The 21,091-nt window shown below is 41.1% G+C and overlaps 1 protein-coding gene across 3 annotated transcripts in view; it reads left to right on the forward strand.

The window, feature by feature from the left end:
- The first annotated feature begins 712 nt into the window (after window positions 1–712).
- Window positions 713–21,091, forward strand: part of OSGIN2 (oxidative stress induced growth inhibitor family member 2) — a 31,268-nt gene continuing 10,889 nt past the window's right edge. The window contains exons 1-4 of one of the 3 annotated variants that reach the window (XM_070075847.1): window positions 713–950; window positions 7,815–7,969; window positions 18,575–18,711; window positions 19,535–19,726. In XM_070075847.1, the coding sequence (XP_069931948.1) occupies window positions 7,903–7,969; window positions 18,575–18,711; window positions 19,535–19,726 (396 nt within the window). In that variant the 5' untranslated portion in view covers window positions 713–950; window positions 7,815–7,902. Of the gene's footprint in view, window positions 1,071–7,814; window positions 7,970–18,574; window positions 18,712–19,534; window positions 19,727–21,091 lie in introns of all 3 variants that reach the window. The other 2 variants (XM_070075846.1, XM_070075848.1) reach the window with 2 other exon arrangements.

The following is a 21,091-nucleotide window of genomic DNA, read 5'->3' on the forward strand; positions in this document are numbered from 1 at the left end:
ACTTTTGAGTACCAACTCCTAGCTGTATCCTAGCTGTGGAGGGACTGAGGACAAAGCCCTTTCTTGCTCTTCCCTCGCCCACAGACCACCCCGCGAGGCATGGAGGGAGGGGGGGGGGGCACTCAACGCACTGATTTTTAACCAGACACAGGTAATCCTCACACTCGCCAACGTCTGGGAGCCAGACCCACAGCAGCAAGACTGCCGTGAACCGCACCTCTGGGGGTGGGCCCGAGCACCTGTGGTTTCCAGAGCTCTCCCGGGTGACAGGGATATGGGGTCAAGGGCGACAAGGGCCCGGAAGCCGCGGGCGTCTGACCCCCAGGCTCCCGCCAGGAAACGCGCCGAGGTGGGCTCTTAAGCGCGGGAAGCTCGGCCTTTGCCCAGGATCCCTGCCGGGGTCGCAAAGGCCGCGCCTAACGCTGGACTTGTCACGGGCCCTCCCGCAGGCCAGGGCTAGCAACTCCTTCCCTTCCGCCCGTCCCTCGGCCCTGTCAGCGAGCATCCGCCCGCCTCGCAAGCGCCTCACACCGCATAGCACGGGGCAGGCCGAAGCGCAGGTCCCGGCTGTGCACGCAGCACTCCGCCGGCCGCCCGAAGCCCTCGGCCACTGAAACCTCCCCTCCATCAAGCCCGGCCCCTCTGCCGCGGCCGCGGCTCCACCAATCGCGAGCCTCGTCTACCGCCGCCGCACCTGCGAGGAGGAGCCCGCGCGCCTCCGCCGCCGCCGCCGCCGTCGCAGCGTCCCCGCCCCGCTCTGCCCCGCCCCCAACGCGGCGCCCCGAGATCACCGGCCGCCAGTGCCCGGCATCCCGGCGGGCGAGGAGCGGAAGCCGCTATCTGGAGGCGGACTGTGGCGCGACCGAGCCGGGGCGTCCGCTGCAACAGGGAAGCGCGGGGCCGGGGGGCCCGGCGGAGCCCGCTACGTCCCGCCGACCCGGAGACCGCGAGTGAGTGGGCAGCCCCGCTGGGGAAGGCGGCGGCGGCCCTGGCGGCTGCGCTGGGGCGCCCCTCGCGCATCGCTCCATGCCGGTGTGGTGCTGCCGCTGCTCCCTGACCGGTCATTTCAGGTGATTTCCCCACTGGGGGCGGGAGGGGAGCGGGCCGGGGGTGGGGAGCGGCCGCCCCAGCGCCTCGGCCGTGTCGCCGGGGTCGGTCCGGTCTGGTTCTCCGCCTCGGCCCCCCAGCTCGGGGACTCCTTGCTTCGGGGAACCATATCTGTGGTGTCCGCATTTCGTCGCCCTGGTCTGCGCGGTCACACGACTGCGATACCGGCTAGGCCCGGCGGGCTGAGACATCCAAGTCGTGCAAAGTTTTAGGAAAGGGGTCCACGGAGGGCTCCCCCTGAAATTTTTTGTTTCACTGGGTGGGAGGAAGGCGAGGAACTGTTTCAGTATTATGATCCAGTTACATCCAGGTTCTGACTGAAGATGTTATGTGTATATATTTTAGAAACTTGGAAAAATGACAATTGTACACTCACGAGTAAAGCTTTTAGGGGTGATAAAGATAATACAATTTTAAAGTAAAAGTGAATCAAGGCACTTTTACAGGGAGAGGGACCAAAGAGACAGTAGAAACTGTTTTTTAACTGGGGTCAAGAAATGCTAAGCATAGCGAAGACTGTAATGTCTTGCTTTCGTAGAGAAATGTTCCAGAATAATGCTGTGTAAACTTTTTTTTTTTTGGTAAGAAGTATGACAACCTGATCAACAGTTGTTATATTAAGGACCATAGGTAGAATTTAGGTGGTCCATGAATTTGGATAGGAAGAACTATTATTTTCACAAAACTTTAAAAACCAACATTTGGAACAAATCACAGTAGTATCTGTGTCTGTCATCAATGGAAATCACAAATATTTTCATATCACAGTGACAGGTATCTAGATATACTGTTTATACTTTTTGGGGGGATAATTACTGTTACTACACATCAGTGAACTGAGAAGTACATGTATATAAAAATGCCACTATGGGAATATATGTGTGTGTGTATGTATGTATATATGTGTGTATGTGCGTGTCTATATATATATATGTATATAAACTGTCTTAATTGGCTTCCTTGTTAATCCTGTTAGTATGTAATGACATTGTTTAGAGAAGACATTGCTAGACTTCACCAAATTGCAAAAAGGATGTAAGGCACGGGAAAGTTCTCAACTCCCTCTTTTTGTAATAACAGTCCTGCTCAGTGAGTTTTGTGTGAGTCTCCAAATTTTAGATATATTAACAAAAATTTTTATGTACTAGATCTCCGAATTTTAACTTGTAACCAAGGTGGGGTTTTTGTTTGTTTGTTTGTTTGTTTTGTTTCATTTCGTTTTTTATTAACTACTTTATGGTGGTTTGAGAACCTCAGGTTCACATTGAAGAGTTTCAAAAAGCAGGTTTCCCTGGTGAAAACTTGTTAAACTGAAGCTCTGAGAAACTCACATGCCTTTCAGAAAATACTGTCCAAATGCTGTTGACCCCTTTTGAACTCAGAGGGGACAGATTGAGATTCATATCCTTTCTTCTGATACCATGTGGTCAATACCACCTTTGTGCAGTTTGGAGTTGAGGTGATAACAAGTTTTTTGCTATATTGTGGTCTTAAGGGACCGAGCAGAAAACAAGTCTGTTATATTTTCATTGGTAAAACAGTTCTGTTACATCTAAAATTAAAGTTTGCTAGCTGCTTTTGAAATATGCTTCTAATTTACTAATGGTACTTGAACTGTTTCATTAGAAACATATTTTACAACAAGTTGCGACAACATCTCGATTTTGGAATTTGCTTAATACCTGAATAGACAGGTACTGTGAGGAAACTGACCTCTAATTGTCCATACTTCCGGTTCTGAAGATGAAAAGGGTGACTGACTAAATCTGTGGTTTTAGAACCCTACTATCCATTTAGTAGAATCAGTTTGGTAAATTTTGGCTCCTGTTTCCAGCCTTTCATTTTGGTTTAATCCTTTAAAGAGTAATTGCTATGGTGAAGGAAAAGTCTTTGTTATCTAAATAGGCCTGTATCATCCTTTAAAATTTTTTTAAAAATTGGACTATAATGTTTCAAAAACAAAAAGTGAGAGGGTAACTTTTTTTTGCTTGTGTATAAAGTGCTATTTTTTATTACAAGGATTCTTCAAAAAGTTCATGGATAATTTGTATTACAGGAAAACTGCATGAATTTCAAAATTATTTGCCCCAAAATAAACTTTATCTTTTAATTCTATTGTCCATAAACTTTTTGAAGCCCTGTTTCTTAAATATAGTTATGCATATTTTGTGGTTTGTTTGTTTGTCCAAATAAACAAAAAGTAGATTTTTGTTTCCCAGTATAAATTTCTATCTTAAAAAGAAATGTTTATCAGGTTGAAAATCTAAAATGGAAACTACCACTGTTCACATAACTGATGTGGTTTGCATTACTTAAAACATTTGCAGCAGTACTAAATTTACTAGGCTCTGATTTTTTAAACTAGTTATTAATTAGCAGGCTTTGATTTTATTATTGCTTTATGTAAAACCAGTTAACCATACTTTTTTGTTTGTTACTTTCCCTCTGTTGATTGATTTTTCATATCTGTGCCAAACCACTTTTAGTTTATCAAATAGCATATACGTTTATTACAGATAGTTTGCCACGCATATTACATTGATGACTTCTTAAAAATATGAACAAATTACTTATATTGTATAAATTTATCTAAGCTAATGTGTAGAAAATTTAAATGATCTAAAAATTTTACTCTTACTTGAATCGTAGGGCATACAAGAGTCAAATTTCTTTTTTCTTTTCCTTTTTATATTTTTTCAAAGATTTATCTGTTTGAAAGGCATAAAGAGAGAAAAAGAAATCTTCCATTTCACTCCCCAGATGGCTGCAATGGCCAGAGCTGTGCCGATGGGAAGCCAGAAGCTTCTTCCCGGTCTCCCGTGCGGGTGCAGGGGCCCAAAGATTTGGGTCATCTTTTCCTTTCCCAGGACATAGAAGAGAACTAGATCAGAAGTGGAGCAGAAGTGGAGCAGCCGGTACTCGAACATGCACCCATATAGGATGCCTAGGATGCCAGCACTGCAGGCAGTGGTTTTTACCTGTTCTGCCCCAGCACTATCCCCCAAGAGTCAAATTTCTTGAGACACACACAAACACACACTCTCTAACACAACTACTAGACCTATTAAATTTACCAGTATTAAAATAAATTTACCAGTATTACAGGATGAAAGATAAATGTCAAAAAATGAATTGTATCTCTGTATACTAACAATGAACAATCTGAAAATGAAATTAACAAGGCAGTTCTATCTGTTATAGCATGAAAAATAATGACATACTTAGAAATAAATCTTTAAAGTTTAGGACATGTATGCTTAAGGTTACAAAACACTGTCAGAAAAAAAGAAGCCTAAATACAGGCACGAGTGCATAATGACATTTGGTCATATACTGCCCGGTGACATCATATTCATCTTAGTTTGTGTATGTATACTCTGATGTTTGCACAAGAAGTGACTACATGAAATATTTCTCAGACCTTAAAGTGACACATGACTGTACATGGAAAGGAATCCTATGGTTATGATTGAAAAAACAATTTTTAAAAGAGCTCTCTGCTATGACCCGGGAGTGCAGTGGAGGATGGCCCAAGTGCTTGTGCCCTGCACCCCATGGGAGACCAGGAGAAGCACCTGGCTCCTGCCATTGGATCAGCGTGGTGCGCCGGCCATAGCGTGCTGGCCGCGGCGGCCATTGGAGGGTGAACCAACAGCAAAGGAAGACCTTTCTCTCTCTCTCTCTCTCTCTCTCATTGTCCACTCTGTCAAACAAAAAAAAATCATAGAATTCATATGGAAATGTAAGGAATCTAGAATAGCCAAGAGAACCTTTGAAAAAGAACAAAGTTAAAGAATTCACACTTCATCATTTCAAAACATACTACCAAGCAACAATAATCAAGATGATATGGTTCTGGCATATAGAACAATAGATCAATGGAATAGAATTGAGAATACAGAAATAAATCCCAAATACATTGCTGGTGAATTGATTTTGATGAGGACCCTGAGATGGTGTCCAAATATCAGGATGGCTGAATATCCATAAATAAAAAGAATGGTATACTCCTACCTCACACCATGTACAAAAATTACAACAAGATGAAGGACCTAAAGAACTAAGAACTCAAAGTATAAAGCTCTTAGAACAGGGGCCAGTGTTGTGCATAGCAAGTAAAGCTGCTGCAAGCAACACCATCGTCCCATATGGGCACAGGTTCGTGTCCCAGCTTCTCCACTTCTGATCCAGTTCCATGCGAATAGCCTGGGGAAAGCAGTGAAAGATGGCCCAAGTGATTGGGCCTCTGCTATCTATGTGGGAGACCTGGAAGAAACTCGTGGTTCCTGCTTCAGCCTGGCCTAGCCCTGACTGTTGTTGCCATCTAGGGAGTAAAGTAGTGGATACAAGATCTATCTCTCTCTGTCTCCGTAACTCTGATTTTCAAATAAATAAATAAACTTAAAAAAAAAAAAAAACTCTTAGAAGAAAGCTTAGAAATAAATCTTTTTGACTATGGATGAGGCAGTGATTTCTTTAGATGTGACGGCAAAAGCAACACCAACAAAAAAGTAAAGTTGGACTTCAGAATGTAAAGCTTACATGATTTAAAAGACATCATGAAAAGAGTGAAAAAGTCCGTGGAATGGGAAATATTTAGAGCCACGTATATAAAAAAGTAACTTGTATCTAGAATGTATAAAGAACTTTAAAGCTTAACAATAAAAATTTAAAAAATTGACAAAGGATTTCTTTAGATATTTCTCCAAAGAAGGTATTCAGATGGCAGATAAGCATATGCAAAGATGCTTAGCCTTACGAGGCATTACAGAAGAACAATTAAAAACTGCAGTGAGGTACCATTTCACATCTACTTGGATAGCTAAGGTGAAAAGTAACAGTGTTTGTAAGGATGTGGAGTAATTGGAACCCTTGGATGTTAGGAATATTAACTGTCACAGAGACTCAGTTTGGCACCTCCTGAAGATGTTAATGTAGAGTTTATGACCAAGCCATTGTATTTCTAGAAACATACCCTAGAGAAATGAAAACATGTGTCCACATAAAACTTACCCATGTATCTGTAGCAGCATTATTCGTAATTTCCATCATAGCCAAAAAATGCAAACAATTGAATGAATAAACAAAATGTATATGCATATAGTGGAATATTATTCAGCTATCAAGGGAGTAAACCTTAAAAACATGCTCAGTGGAAAAAGAAGCTAGACACAGAAGGCCACATATTGTATGGGTGGTTTCACTGATACGCGTTGTCCGGGACAAGCCAGGGAATAAAACTCTCATGTTAAATGCTGTTGCTAAGAGGCAGAAGCAAGCAAGACAGCAGATGCATCTGTGTCTGATCAGAAGCAGTAGATGAAATGATTCTGAAAAGAGTGGATTGAGTGTAAGACACGTCCTTCCTGAGGCAGGTTTGAAGTGTGAGGAAGGGCCTTCCCTTCATAGCCGTGCCCAGTTAGTTATCTCTTCTGGTCAGAAGGGGCCATGCTGGAGGAGTTTAGGTGTTTGTGGGTGGAGGTTACTTTCTTTGGTTCAGGAAAGCTTTCTGTATTCTTCAGAACTCTGCCTGTCTCAGGGTAGATTTGGAACTCTGAATGTTACTAGGAAGCAGAAATAATTCCCTAATTATTTCCAGTTTACCACTTTAGAGATTAGCGAGTTGGCTGAAGTTCTATGAAATAACTGATCTATCCCATAGTTATCATTTTAGGACTAATATTAAACATACCCACTAATAGATACTCAAGTATAATACTTTTAGACATTATGAGTATTGCTGACTATATTAAGAGAAATCAGGGCCGGTGCCGCGGCTCAACAGGTTAATCCTCCGCCTTGCAGCGCCGGCACACCAGGTTCTAGTCCCGGTTGGGGCGCCGGATTCTGTCCCAGTTGCCCCTCTTCCAGGCCAACTCTCTGCTGTGGCCAGGGAGTGCAGTGGAGGATGGCCCAAGTCCTTGGGCCCTGCACCCGCATGGGAGACCAGGAGAGGCACTTGGCTCCTGCCTTCAGATCAGCGCGGTGCGCCAGCCGCAGCACACCGGCCGCGGCGGCCATTGGAGGGTGAACCAATGGTAAAGGAAGACCTTTCTCTCTGTCTCTCTCTCTCTCTCACTGTCCACTCTGCCTGTCAAAAAAAAAAAAAAAAAGAAAAGAAAAAGAATAATCAGGAATTCTGTACTAGCGTACTCTCTGGAGTGATGCTTTATTTTGTGAACATGGCAGATAAGCTAAAATTGATTCTGAAGAGGCAGTGAGAAAGGTGGTAGTCAACGTTAAGGTCTTATATTAATATGTCTTTGAGGATAAAAATGTATAAACCTCATTGCTAATGTCAAAATTCATAATTTATGATATTAAAGGACAGTAATTTTTCCTTAAACCATGTGACTATATTATCTTTAATAAATGAGAAAAATGGAGAGGGGAAACTAGCCATTCCTGGGAGATTTCAGAGAATTATAAAATCCACACTACAGTGCTTTGCCTTTGATTATTAAGGAGAGCTTCGTATTTAGTAGGAACTTGCCTATAAGATACTAGATAAGCAGCTATTTAGGATTTTTGTCCTTCAAAATGGTGTGAGTTGATACGTACCAGAGCTACTAACTTGAAAACATTAACCAGAAACTTTCTCTCTCATGAAACAATGAATATTTTATGGCCTAAATAACATCTGAATGAAAACTGATTTTTATAAAGGCACTATTGACATTTTTTTTTCTCTTTTTTTTTTTTCAAAGAAACTATAGTGACAGTGAAACTGAAGGAGAGATTTTTAATTCCCTAGTGCAATATTTTGGTGATAATTTGGGGCAAAAAGTTAAAGCGATGCCATTAGTTGAAGAAACTTCTTTACTTGGGGACTCGTCTGTGACTTTGCCTGTGGTAATAATAGGTAAGTTATTGCATTTTATCTCTTAAAATTAGTTCTGATCCTTATTATTTTTATAAATGTACAATTAGGCAGTGTAGGTTCTTAGGATTATACTTATAAAATAGTGAAAAATATTCTTAGGTTATTTGATACATTAAAATAGCTAATAACCAGGACTGGTGTTGTGGTATGGTGGGTTAAGCTGCTGTCTCTATGCAGCTCTGGCATCCCATATGGACAATAGTTCAAGTCCAAGCTGCTCCACTTCCTCCCTGCTTCCTGCTAGTGGCTGGGGAAAGCAGCAAAAGATTGCCCAAGTTCTGGGCCTCCTGCCATCCACTTGGGAGACCAGAAGAAGATGTTGGCTCCTGGCTTCAGGGAATGGACCAGTGGATGGAAGGTTTGTCTCTGTCCCTCCTTTTCTCATTCTGTATCTCTGCCTTTCAAATAAATTTTAAAAAGAGCTGATAACCAAATCTCTAGAGAATTTGTTTTATCTGATGGGAATCTATTAGAATTTAATACCTTTTCAGTGGAGGACCGATACTGCATATCAGTTGTGTTAACTTTATGACCAGTATTATGCTAATGATGATAACCAGTATTTTTAGAGTTCTGTTCAGAGAATTCTGTGTGTATTATGGCATTATACCTTGCAACACTATAGCCCCCTGATGTTTGTAAGGCAGATGTAGGGAAATGGATTCAGAAGTTGAATGATGTGTGCAATGTAGTAACTAGTACTCAATTAGCATAGACATAATACGCCACAGTGTGATTATAATTAACCATAATATTACTATTATTTATCCTTTGTATCACCTCAAAAGATAGGCATAAAAGATGTCAGGCATGAAAAATACTAAAATTAAGCTATTAATAAAATGTAATTTCAAATTATAATAGTTTTATAATTTCATTTAAATATCTGTCATGCATATTTTACATCTAATATTCAAACTCAAGGAAGTCAGACAGTACTGTTTGTGTAAAGCCAAGGCAAAGGGGAGAATTTTGGGACATAAGTGCATTTGGGACATAAGTGGCATTTCACTTCCTGTGTCTCTTTGATAGTTTGTTGCAGAGATAGTAGAAAGAGGGTTAAGGTTGTGTCTATGGCTGGCATATGGGAGATGCTAGGAGGGAGAGGAAGGAGAGTGACTTTGCAGTCCTGGCCTCTAGGGAGTTTGATAGAGATGACAGTTTTTACAGTAGTTCACATCCAAGGTAGCTCTCAGTGACCATACATCGTGTTTCTTTTCCCTCTTACATCCTACCCTGGTTTGCCATCCTGAATGTCCCAAAATGAATAAAGGGACTGTATCTTCTTGTCTGGCTAGGCTGTAGGAGGATCAGAAAAGAGAAACTACTTTTGTTTGTGCTTGCCTACCTCACTTCTCCAAAAATAATCTATCCCTGTTTTGTCTCTGCTAACTCATGTATGAGTAGCTTAATCTAATGTATTTAGAGTGACTACTGTTAGCAATAGCATCATCGGCCTGAGCATAAAGAATTTATTTCAGCCAGCGCCGCGACTCAATAGGCTAATCCTCCACGTAGCGGCGCCGGCACACCAGGTTCTAGTCCCGGTCGAGGCGCCGGATTCTTCCCCGGTTGCCCCTCTTCCAGGCCAGCTCTCTGCTGTGGCCCAGGAAGGCAGTGGAGGACGGCCCAAGTGCTTGGGCCCTGCACCCCATGGGAGACCAGGAGAAGCACCTGGCTCCTGCCTTTGGATCAGCACGGTGCGCCGGCCACAGCACGCCAGCCGTGGCGGCCATTGGAGGCTGAACCAACGGCAAAAAGGAAGACCTTTCTCTCTGTCTCTCTTTGTCACTATCCACTCTGCCTGTCAAAAAAAAAAAAAAAAAAGAAGAATTTATTTCTGTAAAACATGTATTGGTTACTTTTGTAACAAATTACCACAAGCCTTATATATTTTTCTGTAGGTCAGATGTCAACATAGATTTAAAATCAAGGTGTCTACGGGCTTATCTTAACCTTCAGGAGGCTCTGAAAAGAATCTGTTTTCTTACCTTTACTAGTGTTTGAAAGCTGTTCACATTTCTTGTCTGTAGGTTCTTTAGCGTCTTCAAAACCAGCAATGATACTAGCTTTTTAATCTTTTTCCATAGTCACATCTTGTTCTCACCAGTTTGGAGTAGAGAGGATCTCTGTTTTTAGGGACTCTGCCATTAATTTGGGCCCCTCTGAATATCCAGGATGCTCTAAAACTCAAGATTATTAATCACATCTGCAAAGGCCTTTTGCTGCATAAGATAATGTTCCCAGGTTCCAGGGCTTAAGACTGAAATATCTTGGGGTGTGAGGGCTCATTCTCCCAACCACAGTTTATTTCTCTTTGAACTGCCTTTTTTGCTCTTTGGTATGTTGTATCATTTTGTTTTGAGAAGTTTAGTGGTTTTTTGTGTGTGGTTTTTTTTTTTTTTTTTTTGACAGGCAGAGTGGACAGTGGACAATGAGAGAGAGAGAGAAAGGTCTTCCTTTTCCGTTGGTTCACCCCCCAATGGCCGCCACGGCCGGCGCACCGCGCTGATCCGATGGCAGGAGCCAGGTGCTTCTCCTGGTCTCCCATGGGGTGCAGGGCCCAAGGACCTGGGCCATCCTCCACTGCCTTCCCGGGCCACAGCAGAGAGCTGGACTGGAAGAGGAGCAACCGGGACAGAATCTGGCGCCCTGACCGGGACTAGAACCCAGGGTGCCGGTGCTGCAGGCGGAGGATTAGCCTATTGAGCCGCGGCGCTGGCCTAAGAAGTTTAGTTTTTCCAACATGGGAAGTGAGATACTCAGCAGACTCATAGAATGGCAGATGTCCTAAATAGCACTCTGGCCTCAGAATCAGCCCTAAAGGCATTCGGATCTGGCTGAAAAGCCCATGAGAGTATTTCAGGCATGGAAAGCCAAGACACTCTGGCAAAAGATCTCTGTGAGTGAGATCTCAGTGGAAAGAACAGGTCTTCAAAGAAGGAGGTACCTTTCTCTGAAGGGAGGAGAGAACCTCCACTTTGACTATGACCTTGTCTAAACAAGATAAGAATCGGAGAACTCAGAGGGCTTCCATAGCCTTGGAAACTCATGACTGGAGCATAGGGAGATTACTGATGCCATAGACAGGAGTGTCAATTGGTAAAGTCAACAACAGGAGTCACTGTGCACTTACTCCTCATGTAGGATCTCTGTCCTTAATGTGCTGTGCATTGAGATTTAATGCTATAATGAGTACTCAAACAATATATTTCACTTTGTGTTTCTATGGGGATGCAAACTGTTGAAATCTTTACTTAATGCATACTAAACTGATCCTCTGTAAAAAAAAAAAAAAAAAAAAAGAAAAGAAAAGAAAAGAAAAGAAAAGAAACTATCAACTCCCAACTTGACTCTCACTGGGATTAAACATGACAATAGGTCTGATCTGATTTCATCATCATTAAAAAAAATCATCTATTATTTTTCACTTTATGTTTCTGTGTGGGAGCAAACTGTTGAAATCCTTACTTAATGTATACTAAGCTGATCTTCTGTATATTAAGATAATCGAAATGAATCTTGATGTGAATGGAAGGGGAGAGGGAGTGGGAAAGGGGAGGGTTGTGGGTGGGAGGGACGGTATGGGGGGAAGCCATAGTAATCCATCATTCGTACTTTGGAAACTTATATTCATTAAATAAAAGTTAAAAAAAAAATAAAAAAAAAGAAGTTTAGTTTTTTTTCTTATATCCTAATTTCTTCTATTTGTCATTTATTTAATAGATTTTACTTATTAGAACAATTTAAGTGTACAGAAAAACCCAACAAAGTTCAGAGAGTTCTCCTGTATTCCTCCTTTGCCCCTTTCCCCACTTCCCCTGCTGTTAAAATTAACATCTTGCATTGATATGGTATTTTTGTTAACAGTTGACAATTCAGTACTGATGCATTATTGCATCAGTCAGTTTTTTTGTTACTGCAGTGAAATACTTGCCATAAGCTACTTAAAAAATTTTATTTAGCTCCATTTTGGAGCTCAGGGGCATGTCATTGACCTGATTCTGGTGAGGACATTCCTCTCTCCCTCCCTCCCCCTCTCCCTCTCCCTCCCTCCCCTTCCCCTTCTCCCTCTCCCCCTCTCTCCCTCCCCCTCTCTGCCTCTCTCTCCCTCCTTCCCTCCCTCCCTCCCTCTCTCTCTTTCTTTGCATCATATCCTGGCAGATTACAGTTACGGGAGCATGTGTTGAGACAAGAGGTCACATCTCAAAGCTGTACAGTAGAAGGGACCAGTCTTGTTCTTTTTGTAACAACCTTATTGGGAGAACTACAGAGGAGTCTCATCTTCCAAGAGCATGGCCCCAGTGACCTAAGGACTTCCCTCCAGGCCCAACCTCTCATAGGTTCTGCCACTTCCCAGTAGTAACACTCTCAGAACCAAGCCCCCAAATTACATGAAACCTTTGGGGCTGGGTAATGCAAACCACATACAAGCTATAGATATCATTATCTAAAATTTGTAATTTACATTGGAGTACATTCTCCATGTTGTATATTCTGTGGGTTTTTGGTGAATGTATAATGTCGTATATCCACTGTTACAGGATCCTACAGATAATTTTCATTGCCCTAAAACTCTGTGTTCTACCTATTCATACCTCCTTTAGCCTGCACCCCCTGGCAATCATTAACCTTTCTTCTGTGTTACTGATTTTGCCTTTGCCGTTTCCATTCATATAGTTATATTCATACAGTATGTAGCCTTTCCCCTGTTCAGATTGACAGTTCTACTTAACAGTAGTCATTTATCGTTCCTCTATTTTTTTGTGACTTGATAGTGCATTTCCTTTTATCACTGGAAAACATTCTGTTGTGTGGATGTACTGCAGTTTATCTGTTTGCTGTTTTTTTTTTAAACATTTTATTTATTTATTTGAAAGAAAGTGAGAGAGAAAGAGAGAAAGATGGAGATCTTCAGTCTGCTGGTTCATCCCCCAAATGCCTGAATTAGTTATAGCTGAGCCAGATAATCAAAGAACCTGGAAATCCTTCCCAGTCTCCCACGCAAGTGACAGGGACCAAAGTACTTGAGCCCTCACCTGCTGTCTCCCAGAGTTCACATTTGTAGGAAGCTAGTTTGAAAGTGGAGCTGAGACTCCAACCCAGGTGTTCTGATATGGAATGCAGGTGTCCCAAGCAGCAACTTAACTGCTGCACCAACATCAACCTTTATCTGTCTGCTTTTTTGAAGGATATCTCAGTTGCTTCCAATTTTGACAATTATGAATGAAGTTGCTATAAACATTCTGTGAAAATTTTTGTATGGATGTTAAGTTTTAAGCTCATTTGGGCAAATACCTAGGAGTATGATTGCTGGATCATATGCTAAGACTATATTTAGCTTTTTAAGAAATTTCCAAACTGTCTTAGAATATGACTATATAATTTTGCATTCTCTCTAGCCATGAATGAGAGTTTAGGTTGTTCCACATCCTTGTCAGCATTTGGAGTGGTCTGTATTTTGGGTTTTAACCATTCTTATAGGTGTGTAGTGCTATCTGGTTTTAATTTGCAGCTCCATAATCATGTATAATGTTTTTTTAAAGATTTATTTTATTTATTTGAATTACAGAGTTACAGAGAGAGGTAGAGACAGAGAGAGGTCTTGCATGTTCTGGTTCACTCCTCAGATGGCTGCAATAGCGGGAGCTGAGCTGATCCGAAGTCAGGAACCAGGAGCTTCTTCCAGGTCTCCCACATGGGTACAGGGGCCCAAGGACTTGGGCCATCTTCTGCTTTCCCAGGCCATAGCAGAGAGCTGGATTGGAAGAGGAGCAGCCGGGACTAGAACCAGCGCCCATATGGGATGCCGGCGCTTCAGGCCAGGGCTTTAACCTGCTGAGACATAGCATTGGCCCCCATGTATGTTTAATCTTTTCAAATGCTTATTAGCTATTTTTGCACTATCTTTGATGAGGTATCTGATCAGCTGTTTTGCCCAATATTTAATTGGGTTATTGTGGATGATCCCATGAGACTGCCTGCCCTGCCCATGCAAGAGGTTGAGAGGGCATGGTGTGCCGTGCTTCCCAGGAGGGACCCCGCTGCCTGGCTGCTGGCAGGTGGCGGGAGCGCCGGGCACACTTCTCCCCACCCCCAGCTTCTGCCAGTCAGGTAAACTGCTCCTGGGTGTGGCCCAGGCCCACCTGGAAAGCTACCCTAGCTACCTGACCTTCAAGCTAATTGGAGAGGCATATTGGTGCCAGTGTCGGTTCTGACGTGTTGCCCTGAATTAGTTACGCCCCTTCTGCCTGCCCATTAAAAATTGTACATGGTCGTTAATAAAGCAGACGTGTTCACCAAAGCCTCTGCCTGGTGCTTCTTGTTGAAGAACATGATTGCCCCACTCTCCTCGACAGTGCAGGCCTCACAGAATGAGTCCACACAATATTGGTTTTCTTCTAGCTGAATTTTTTTTTTTTTTTTTTTTGACAGGCGGAGTGGACAGTGAGAGAGAGAGACAGAGAGAAAGGTCTTCCTTTTGCCGATGGTTCACCCTCCAATGGCCGCCGCGGCCGGCGCGCTGCGGCCGGCGCACCGCGCTGATCCGATGGCAGGAGCCAGGAGCCAGGTGCTTTTCCTGGTCTCCCATGGGGTGCAGGGCCCAAGCACCTGGGCCATCCTCCACTGCACTCCCTGGCCACAGCAGAGGGCTGGCCTGGAAGAGGGGCAACCGGGACAGAATCCAGCGCCCCGACCGGGACTAGAACCCGGTGTGCCGGCGCCGCTAGGTGGAGGATTAGCCTAGTGAGCCGCGGCGCCGGCCCTTCTAGCTGAATTTTAAGAGTTCTCTGTGTATCTTAGGTACAGGTCATTTATCAGATATGTGCTTTGCAAGTACTTTGTCCTAGTTTGGGACTTTGCTTTCCATTCTCCTAGCAGTGTCTTTTATGGAGCCTTAGTTTTAAATTTTTTTAAAATGGAGTTATTTTTAAAATTATTTTTATTTATTTGAAAGGCAGAGAAACACAAAGATTTTCCATCCACTGGTTCAGTCCCTAGAAGCCCACAACAGCCGAGGCTGGCTAGGCCAAAACCAAGGCCCTGAATGTTAGTCTGGGTTTCCTCTGTAGATGGGAAGGACTTGAGTACCTGAGCCTTTATCACTGCCTCCCAGGATGAATTAACAGAAAGCTGGATGGAAGTGGAAGAGCTGGGACTAGTACCAGACACTCCAAAAGAACACATGCATCCAAAGTAGTGCCTTAACCACTGTGCCACAATGCTCTTTCCAAGTTTTAATTTCAGTTATGTCCTGCTTATTTTTTTCTTTCACAGATCCTGCTGTTGGTGTTTTATCTAAAAATTCATTACCAAAGCCAAGGACTTTTAGGTTTTCTTCCGAAAATTTTATAGTATTGCATTTTTAAGTTGATTTTTGTGAAAGATGTATTACCCAGATTTGTATTTTTTTCCTGAGAATATCCAGTTGTTTCAGCACTTTTGTTGAAAAGACTCCTTTCTTGATTGGATAGCCTTCTTTGTCAAACGTCAATTAAACTATATATTTTTTTCAAGATTTATTTATTTATTTGAAAGTCAGAGTTACACAGAGAGACGCAGAGGCAGAGAGAGAACGAGAGGTCTTCTACCCGGTGGTTCACTACCCAATGGGCTGCAACAGCCGGAGCTGCACCAATCTGAAGCCAGGAGCCAGGAGCTTCTTCTGGGTCTCCCATGTGGGTGCAGGGGCCCGAGCACTTGGGCCATCTTCCACTGCTTTCCTAGTCTATAGCAGAGAGCCGGAATGGAAGTGGAGCAGCCAGGACTTGAACCAGTGCCCATATGAGATGCTGGTTCTGCCGGCAGCGGCTTTACCTGCTATGCCACAGCACTGGCCCAATTGACTATGTTTTGGTTAACTTTATAGGACTCTATTCTGTGCCATTTATCTATTTTTCTTTACTTTTACCATTTACATACCATCTTATTTACTGTAGCATTAGAGTAATACAAGAAATTGAATTATGTTCTCTGAATTTTTTTTTTTTATTCTGGGTCATTCCCTTCCTGTATAAACCTCAGAATCTGTTTGCCAGTATCCACAAAGTATTTGGCTGAGTTTTTTTTATTATAATTGTGTTGAATCTATAAATCAGTTGAGAAAAACTGACATTTTATAATATTGAATCTTGCAATCCATGAATATGACATATCTTTCTGCTTGTGTGGTTCAGTTTCGGGTTTTCTTTGATCAGAGTTTTGTGATTTTTATCATGTAAATCTATCTTTCTTTCTTTCTTTCTTTATTTTTGACAGGCAGAGTTAGACAGTGAGAGAGAGAGAGAGACAGAGAGAAAGGTCTTCCTTCCGATGGTTTACCCCCCAAAATGGCCACTATGGCCAGTGCGCCATGCCAATCCAAAGCCAGGAGACAGGTGCTTCCTGCTGGTCTCCCATGTGGGTGCAGGGCCCAAGCACTTGGGCCATCCTCCACTGCCTTCCCGGGCCACAGCAGAGAGCTGGACTGGAAGATGAGCAACCGGACAGAATCCAGTGCCCCAACTGGGACTAGAACCCGGGGTGTCAGCGCTGCAGGCAGAGGATAAGCCTATATCATGTAAATCTTATCTGTATCTTGTTAGATTTACACCTAAATTATTTTTAGTATAAATTTAAATGGTATATTTTTAGTTTCAAATTTTACCTGTTCATTGCTATTGCTGGTGTATAGGAAAGCAATTGACTGAGGCCTGCATTGTAGCACAGTAGGTTAAGCCACTGCTGCCCATATGAGCATCCTTTATGAGCACTGATTGGAGGCCTAGCTGCTCTACTTCCCAACTCCCTGCTAATAGGCCTGAGAAAGCAGCAGAAGATGGCTCAAGTGCCTTGGCCCCTGCCACCCTTGTGGAGACCCAGTTGGAGTTCTAGGCTCCTGGTGTTGCCCTGGCCTAGCCAGGTCCGTTGTATCCATCTGAGGAGTGAACCAGTGGATAGAAGATCTCATATGTCTCTCCCTCTCTTTCTGTAACTCTGCCTTCAAATAAATCTTTAAAAAAAAAGGGAAGCAATTGACTTTTGCCTATTGATTTATTTGCTGAAATCTTGCTGAAATTGCTTGTGTCTTCCAGTATGTTTTTTCTTTGTTTTTGTCAATTCCTTGAGATTTTCTATAGAAATAATCATGTCCTTTGTAAACTGGGATGATTTTTTTCTAATCTTTATCTCTTTTATTTTCTTTCTTTATTTTATTGTACTAGCTTGAACTTTAATTATGGTGTTGAGTGTGAGTGATGAAAAGGGACATCCTTGTCTTGTTCCTGATCTTAGAGGGAAAACATCTAGTTTCTCATCACTGTGTATGTTGTTAACTATGTATATTATTTGTAGATATTCTTTACCATGTTGAAGAAATTCCCCTCTATTCCTCATTTATTGAGTTGTTTAAAAATTGTAAGAGAATATTGAAATTTGTTAAATGTTTTTTCTACATCTCTTGATACTAGCATATGATTTTTCTTCCTCAGTATTTTGTGCCTTTTTTGTTTGTTTCAAGTGAATTAACTCTATGCCTCAGATCCTAATTTCTACTGTTTGTCATATGTTTCTAATTTTCATCAGAAAAGTAGCTTACTGTATTTTTTTGGTTTTCTGTCATGTTTAGATATTTTCTACTATAGCATTATATGTACAGAGTATTATTCCTTTTCTAGTATTGTTACAGTTTTCATATTTACATCTTTGAGTATATTTTATTTAGTGTAATCTGTTAGGCAAGAAATAGAATTCTTTCATTGATGGCTAGCAGTTGTCATAGATGAATTAAATGTTTGGTAGAGGGCATAGATAAGTGGCAACCAAGACTAAAAGAACTACCTAAATGGAAATAGTTCAACTGAGGTCAACCGTTAAGTCCAGTTTGGTTTTAGTTAAAGTATATAAATATAAAGGAAGGCAATACTTATATTAGGATCTGGGCCTGGAAAGAAAATTGAGGTCAGAACATGGAGAATACTAGATAGTCAGACACAAACAATTGAAGTTTTTAGAGTGGAGGAGAATGTCATATCGACTGTGTTAACCAAATTCATCTGAATGCCCTATGTGCAGTGATTTGGGAGTGGGCAAATCTAAGGAAGGAGAAACAGTAGGAGACTGTCTTCTAGGTGAGAGAACAGGAGTGGGAATAGCAAAGACAACAGACTAGATATAGATGGTAAAATAAGTGTAGAACTAGAACCTAATTAATTTAGGATTGTGCTAAAAATTATGCCCTGAAATGGGATATGGTTTAAAGAATAGGACACCTAAATGAAGGGATTCAAGAATTTGCCTTTACACATTGTGTTTACATTATTAATAGGTTGGAGTGAAGAAGTAACATATAAGAAAGTGGAATGTAATTTAAGGAAAGAGGTCAGCCTAGAGAACCAATTTCTGGAACAGTGAGAGTTGAAGCCTTAATAGATGAGACTCACAAAAGAAAATAGTAGAGAATCAAAATCTTGCAAACGTCTGATTTTAAAAGGTTAAAGAAGGAAGAATTGGCAAAGGAGAAGAGCTGTCTTCACAATAGGAGAAAAACAAAGAACCAGAGTGTAAACATGTATTATGTAACTCTTTGCACCTTTTTTTAAATAGGAAATGGACCTTCAGGAATATGCCTCTCCTATATGTTGTCAGGCTACAGACCATATTTATCATCAGAAGCAATGCACCCCAATGCAATCTTACATAGTAAATTAGAAGAAGCAAGACATCTTTCCATTGTTGATCAGGTATTATCTCTTACTTACGTGTAATTTTTAAAATTTTTATGTTAAAACATTACTTGACTCTCACTGGGATTAAACATGACAATAGGTCTGATCTGATTTCATCATCATTTAAAAAAAATCATCTATTATTTTTCACTTTATGTTTCTGTGTGGGAGCAAACTGTTGAAATACTTACTTAAGGTATACTAAGCTGATCTTCTGTATATTAAGATAATCGAAAATGAATCTTGATGTGAATGGAAGGGGAGAGGGAGTGGGAAAGGGGAGGGTTGTGGGTGGGAGGGACGGTTTGGGGGGGGAAGCCATTGTAACACATGAGTCGTACTTTGGAAATTTATATTCATTAAATAAAAGAAAAAAAAAACATTAGCTTTTACTTAGATGAACATTGTTTCTTGGTTGAAAATTTGAAGTAGTGCTTTCTGTCACTCTTTAGATTAATAAATATATTTTCCTGCGTTCTGTTTGCTTCACTGAGTTTATTAGAACTGATTTTCTGAAATAATTTCTTGATGGCATCTTAAGAGATGCTCGATGTTCAGATAAGTTTTAAAAGGACTTATTTTTTATCACCAGACATGAGGATAGGACATTAGCATGTAACAGCCTCTTAAGTTTTTCTATATATTGATCTGGTTGGCTTTATTGAAACCTAGCCTTTTCCTATATTTGACCAAAGAATCTATTGAGATCTCTAGGAACTTAACTTCAGTGCTGTACAGCCCATTATCAGGGAAACACTGAATTAGAGTAATGATCATTATTATGATAGCTATTTTTAATTTTTCTAAACTGTACCTTTTTTTTCCACTTTGCTTTTAGGACTTAGAATATTTGTCTGAAGGTCTTGAGGGCCGATCATCCAATCCAGTTGCAGTGCTTTTTGACACACTGCTTCATCCAGATGCTGACTTTGGGTATGACTATCCATCCGTTTTGCATTGGAAATTAGAACAGCATCATTATATTCCTCACTTAGTTCTTGGTAAAGGTCCACCTGGTGGGGCTTGGCATGTGAGTATATTTTTCCTGGAATTTTAAAGTATGTGAAGTATATATTTTGTTTTCATAAACCAGCTCGATTCTTAACCATTATAATACTGTAATGTGTAATGTTTATCACCTTAATCCTCTTTATTTGCTTAAATATGCATTGATTACTAGTAGTAATCAAGTTGATTATTGATACAGTGTCTTAAGATACTCATTTCTCAGAAAAGCAGTTCATCTGTTTATCTCTACAATCGTATAAAAATTATATGTAAAACACTTTAGGAATATTTTGCACAGTAACACATTTAAAATCCATGTATTTGTTTTAGAATATACAAAATCTAACGCAGTATTTACAGTGTTTCAAACCAGTGTCTAATATTTCCATACATTTTCAAGATCTTAAAAGAAAAATGTGTTGTGAAAGAAAGAAGTTGTGTTAGTCTGCTTGGCTGCTGTAACACAATTCCATAGACAAGAAGACTTAAACAACAGACATTTATTTATGTTGGTTGTGGAGGCTAGAATGTCTGAGAACAAAGTCCAAGACTGATGTGGTTTCTGGGAAGGTCCTTCTTCTCTTTCACATAGCCACCTCATTGTGTCTATACAGGACAGAGAGCAACCTCTCTTCCTGTTTTTATAAAGCTACTGATCCCATTATGAGGTGCCTGCCTTCACGACCTCCTGTAACCCTAAATTACCTCCCAGTGGCCTCATCATCAAACACCATCACACTGGGGATTAGAGCTGCAAGCAAGGATTCTGGGGGAGATACAGTTCAAATCTATAGTAGAGATTAAACCAGAAAACCAACAAAGATTTAACCAGTAAATTTCACTAGAGGACCAATAATTAATAAATATTTTTAGGTGATTACAGTTAATAGTGTCTAGTATATAGTGAGTATTCATTTGCTATACGAATAAATGTTATAGTTTAGTTTGCTATGTTAATGAAGTAGACTTCATGACAGCATTAACATTAAATATCAAATATCAAATGTTAGTACTTCAGTTGGCTGTTTCTATGGCAGTGTTACACATCTAAGAAGTTGTGTACCCATAATTTATCAAGTAACTTCTTCAGGGTATCAGAGGACATTCCTGGAGTAAATATATCTCTAATTAATTTTAAAATCTTAATTCTTTTTATGATAATAAGTAATAGCTACCAAAGTATCTATGCCTATTTTACTTAAGTATTTCTTAGTCTTTCTGAACTACTCAAGTTGTGAAAATTCAAGCTGTTAATTTTCTTATTCTCTGATCACAACTCTCTTTTCTTCCAGCTGCATCACCCAGTTTCTCACACTTATACCTAATCTTAACACACAGAGAATGCTCTAGGTCCTGCGCTTTGCCACCTTACCTATCAAGTTAAGGT

The sequence above is a fragment of the Oryctolagus cuniculus genome, chromosome 6, assembly GCF_964237555.1.
Source record: "Oryctolagus cuniculus chromosome 6, mOryCun1.1, whole genome shotgun sequence".
In the NCBI taxonomy this organism is placed as follows: domain Eukaryota; kingdom Metazoa; phylum Chordata; class Mammalia; order Lagomorpha; family Leporidae; genus Oryctolagus; species Oryctolagus cuniculus.